Source organism: Armigeres subalbatus, chromosome 3 (assembly GCF_024139115.2).
Source record: "Armigeres subalbatus isolate Guangzhou_Male chromosome 3, GZ_Asu_2, whole genome shotgun sequence".
In the NCBI taxonomy this organism is placed as follows: Eukaryota; Metazoa; Arthropoda; class Insecta; order Diptera; family Culicidae; genus Armigeres; species Armigeres subalbatus.
In genome coordinates this window covers 387858050-387863408 of record NC_085141.1, presented here as the reverse complement: position 1 = coordinate 387863408, position 5359 = coordinate 387858050, and the positions used below count along the sequence as shown (strand labels likewise).

Below are 5359 nucleotides of genomic sequence, written 5' to 3'. Positions count from 1 at the left end.
TCAGCAAAATAGTTTCACGAGCAATCTAGATCTAGATCTAAAAATTTGACCATTGTGTATGTAAAGCGGTAAATGGATACGCTATTATGCCGGTTACTGTATACACGGGAGGAGTTAAATCTCGAGAAGAGTGCCTGAGTTTTCTATCCTTGACGTAAGTGCTCATAGCTATTTAAAAAAGCTTTAAATACTCGGACCATCAGAAGCGCAACAGCGAATCAGAGTAGTGTTGTTCAATTAAAATGTGGTACGCAATTTTTATCATCGGTGCGATTTTGAGCCTCGCGATTATCTGGTCAATAGGGCAGAAGAATAGATTCTCGAAGGACATCGATGTGGTACAACCGTGGTATCCTTTAGTTGGTAATCTGCTCATGATCATAGGAAAGGACGATCTGCAAAAATTTCAAATCATTTCACGAGAATTCAATCGTGAAGCTAAGTTGTTCCGGTGCTACTTGGGGCCCATTCCGGTATTTTGCACTGGAGATCCCAACATGGCCCAACAAATATTGACCGACTTTACTGATAAACCGTACCTGTACGATTTCCTTAAGGTGAAAAAAGGGGTGTTTGCGGCGAATGGTAAATATTTCGTGATAATTGTCGACTGGAATTAAAGTTGCTTATGGATGTGGCTTTCTCAGTCTGAGGATAATCAAAACGGCTAGATTTTGAAATTACTCGACGTTTTGTCCGAATGTATTTGGCCTTTTTCAAATTATTTTTCAACCGTTTTCCGTTCTCGAATTATTGCCTGCTGCATGTTTTGGGCTTCTAAACGATTAGTATCGTACAGTGTTTTATTGTTTTTTCGTATACATCATAATTCATGTGTATAATTGTAGCATACAAGAAGCCCAAAACATGCAACAGGCATTAATTCGCGAACGAAAAACGGTTGACAAATAACTTCCCTTGAAAAAGGACAAATACATTCGGCCGGAACGTCGGGTAATTTCAAAATCTAGCCGTTTTTATTATCCTCAGACTGAGAAAGCCACATCCATAAGTAAATATTTCGTGTGATGTATTCGATGTACTACTATATTCATACTAAGGACAAGGAACATGTTTTTTGGCTATCTTCGATAGTCTGAACAGCATTTTATACAACCGTCTAAGACGAGTTTAGTACTTTCCAAGTACGAGACACTGAAGAAGGCCTTACTGTTGAGGTCGAAATACGTATCTGTCAGGATACAATTTAAGTGGTGGAATTCAATGAGATTGTACAGACTCGTATTATGACAAGTGAATAAAAAAAAGTTCTAAGTTTGAAATTCTAATCTGTTTATTTTAAAACAGCACATATTTGGAGAGACCAGAGAAAGGCGCTTTCGCCTGCATTTAATACGAGAATTCTGGCCAGTTACTTGTCAATTTTCACCAACCGATCCAAAAATATGATAAGGAGACTGGAACCGATGGCAGTTACTGGTGAAACGTTCAACATCTTAGATTATGCCACCACTTGCACATTGGAAATGGTTTGTGAAACGACATTGGGTTTCGATTCGAGCGCTTTTAACGGAATCGAAGAATTTGGTGCTAAAATTCATAGGTGAGTCATACATTATTATATCATTATTATACAAGTTGCTATAGAATGCAAACGGTCAATTTTATTCTGTGATTTTTTTTATTTTCAATGGCTTAATACGCTGCCTAGGTAAGAGTCTCTTGAAATATCCTTTAAGTGCTGTGCATTTTTCTTGGATCTTGGATTAGTTTTTGAAGAATTCTATACAAGTGCAAGTGCAAGCTTTTTCGTGTTGGACGCAGAACAACCGCGCGGTTAGCGAAATGCCCGATTCTGCAGTGCTGGTGAGAAAAATTATAAGAAAATGAAACAATCAGTTTTTTGTGCTTTGTATTGGACATAAAAGGATCACGCGATTATCTAAATTTCCGGTTCTTGTGTGCGAGTGGATACATTAACAAGAATGTGAAATAATCAGTGCAGGTTTGTACGTGTTCTGTAGGACGTAGACCGATCGTAGATCGCGTCCTTGTTTTCTTCATTAAGCAGAACGATCAGCCGGTCATCAAAATTGTGTTCTGCTTTGTGCGGTAAGCAGAAAGATCGGCTGGTCACCGAAATTTTGCTCTGCACACTTAAAAATATCCTTGTAAAATTATGTCATTGAACATGCACATAAAAGGAGCGGCCGATTTAACATAAATTTATGTCAGCCTTTAAAATTACATGGCGACCAAAAGCCAAAAAAAATACACGTCATGACGTAAAAGTGAGCTACTGGAGTGATGCTCACTTCTACTTCACGACGTGTAATTTTGTTTTTGTGTTTCTATCATCACGTAGGTTGCTTTCTATGGATCGCAACGTATAATTAATTGTTTTCATATTTCAATACCTACCAACGATGAAATTGTGTCAGCCACAAATCATAAATGGACTATCTGCGTCGTTTAACGATGTGTCTTTCCGCATTTTCAAACCACTTGTCACTACACTCGAAAGACACTAGAATCGAATGGAATTGGAAGATTAGGGTTGATTCAATGCATGTACTGCTGTTTTCCGTTTTGCACTTGTTTCTTATTAGGCTCAGTTCTAAATCACCTCCAAATAAAGCTGGGCCTCGTTCGACATGTTTATATTTTTAACAGTAGCTTACATCAGTTTGAAAAAACCAGCCGCACAAGCACTTACAAAAGACATCCCCAGCATCACATTGTTTGCGAGTCAAATATTTAAAAATCGCGTGGAACATTAACGAAACAACAAAAAAAGGTCGACATTGATTAAGTTTTTCGCAACCGCGCACCTACCAAACGATCAGACTACTGACTGCTTGATGTTTACTTCTAGCTCAGTTAAGAAAAAAGAACGATGCATGAAGAGAAACGTAAATTTAAGTCTCGTATTAGATTAAGTCTTCAAAAAGTTAAATGCGTGAATGATTCAGTCACATGTATATTTCATGATTTTTTAGTGTGTGCGTAGTGCGGGTGAGTAAATTAATTAGAAAGTTAAAGTTTAGATCCCGTCCGGACATGTTTTCTTCAGGAAGCAGAACGATCAGTGCAGATGACTCGTCGGCTTCTATCAAAGCGAGAATCATGTCAACATTCTCCTACCCATTCCTCAATTGACCTGCATTCGGACACGGCCGGCGCTGGTATTGCTTATTTTTGGGTCACCAGTTCTTACACATTGAAGATGATGTAAATCCCAAACTTCATCTGTTGGTTCTCTGTGTAATTACAGCTGACCTGGCAATAACGGAGTAGAAACCGCGGGCGGTCAATCATGCTCATGCTCATGCTCAATGGCTTAGTACACTGCCTGGGTAAGAGATGTATTACTAACAGGTTTGATTCGCTAGATTGTTTGGTAAATGTCCGGTCATTGTCTAATGCCGATTATATAATTGTTCAGTGTACAAGACCTCAGGTCGAAGATGGTTTTGAAGAATGTTTTAGGAGGTTTTAGGTACCTGTAACCCATCACTCGCCATTTGATAAAATATGGTCATTTTGTAATGAGTTTTTTTTATTCAGAGTATTTTCTATAGCAGCAAGAAGGATAATGAAGTTTCATCATCATTTTGATTTTATTTATCGTTGGTATGAGGACTGCCGTGATGACAAAACTTTGCGTGAATACTTGACAGCTTACGTGATGCAGGTATTGTCCTTTTTTACAAGATGTCAAACATATGTGAACAGAATAATACCTTTCCAGGTCTACGAAGATGCTCACGATCGATACTCGAAAGGTTTAATGAACAATATTGCCGATGTTGATGAGAATCAGTGCTTTCGAAAGCCACAAACTTTTGTCAACCAATTATTCACCAGCACCATTCGGAAATTCGAACGAGATGAAATAATCGACAATATTCAGACTATGATAGGCGCTGGAACGGACACTTCCGCCCACGTTATAGCATTCACCTTGCTGCAATTGGCATGGGACTCACACTACCAGCAAAAGGTGTACGAAGAAATCGTGCAAGTCTTTCCAGAAAAGGAACCGAACGTCACCATGGAGAGGCTGAGTGAACTTAAGCTCACGGAAATGGTGCTGAATGAGATCCTCCGTCTGTATCCGGCAGGGCCGATTTTGTTGCGTGAAAATAAGGCCAAAACAACTCTATGTGACCAGCAGCTGCCGAAGGGATGCATGTTCGCAATCAACATCTTCAACATTCATCGACGCAAAGACCTTTGGGGACCCGATGCGGACTGCTTCAATCCTGAGCGGTTTTCACCGGAGAGGTCAGCTGGAAGACACCCTTTTGCATTTTTGGGATTCAGTGGGGGACCTCGGAATTGCCTGGGTAGGTTTTATTTAAATCGAAAATTTTCATTTTACATTATGTTAATTTCAGCAAGTCGTTATGCGATGATAAGCATGAAGATAATGATTTTATTCCTGATGAAAAGCTTTCGATTCAAAACCAATATACGAAAAGAAGACATCCGGTTCAAATATGACGCGTTTTTGCGCATAGCAGGAGGTCATATGATACAAATAGAGAAAAGATTATAAGTAAATAAATTAATTTTTAGATGTATTTTCTCATTTCTTCATATTGACAAAAAATGACTCTGGATCTGACATACAAAATTATTTCGAAACTCAGTTATAGCAAAACTTTTATCTTGTCATAAGACGAGTTTGTTAAAGAACAACATCTGGCAACCCGGTTGTATCTTATGCAATCGCCGCTCCAGACATCATGCACGCGTACAAAAAAGGATGATATTGAGCAGAGATTGCTACCCGCACATAAAATATAGCGCACGCGAGTCTTACGAAGCTTGTGTACCTCATATTAACATCGGTGAGTCGCATTGAGACATCTCAATGCGATCAGCTCATGCGCTGTTTGCCATGGAAAACCTTTGCAAACAACAGCGAAGGTGCGTAAATCAAGTTGGGCGGGAAATTTTCATTCAATAATATCGTCGCCTAAGTAACGCCAGCTATGCATTCCTAGCACATGAGATGAGTCTCATGAGACGTACTTGAGACACGCTCACTCAGTTATTTTTTGCGTGCGCAAGCTTCTCTCGTCGCACCGAATCGATGCTACATGGCTTGTATAGCTCATGGCACACTGTCTCATCCATGTATACACGAGAATTAAGAGACTCTGGCCGCTACTGTGGTGTGCCCCTACCGGATAGGCGTCACTGTGGTAGCTGTCAACCTTTCCCTCGTTTTTCAACAAATGTAAAATCATACCGAACAATATAAATGTGTTTAATCTTGTCTCTTCAAACAGTATTCTTTTATTTCCGTTTTTCCGTACCAATCCGAAATCCTATTTCAGGTTTTGGGTCCAGTAAACGCGTTGCGCGAGTGGAACATTTTAGTGAAGTG

General features: G+C 39.5%; 1 protein-coding gene across 1 annotated transcript; it reads left to right on the top strand.

Moving 5' to 3' along the window:
• The first annotated feature begins 225 nt into the window (after positions 1-225).
• LOC134223852 (cytochrome P450 4C1-like) lies at positions 226-4541 on the top strand. Its single transcript, XM_062703072.1, has 5 exons — positions 226-585; positions 1309-1564; positions 3529-3655; positions 3713-4310; positions 4362-4541. The coding sequence occupies exons 1-5, from the start codon at positions 243-245 to the stop codon at positions 4520-4522; spliced, it is 1485 nt and encodes a 494-aa protein (XP_062559056.1). The 5' UTR covers positions 226-242; the 3' UTR covers positions 4523-4541.
• The last annotated feature ends 818 nt before the right edge of the window (positions 4542-5359 follow it).

Coding starts and splice junctions, on each gene's coding strand:
- LOC134223852 (XM_062703072.1), top strand. CDS start 243: ATGTGGTACGCAATTTTTATCATCGGTGCGATTTTGAGCCTCGCGATT. Junction 3,656..3,712: donor TGACAGCTTACGTGATGCAG/GTATTGTCCTTT, acceptor ATACCTTTCCAG/GTCTACGAAGATGCTCACGA. Junction 4,311..4,361: donor GGGACCTCGGAATTGCCTGG/GTAGGTTTTATT, acceptor TGTTAATTTCAG/CAAGTCGTTATGCGATGATA.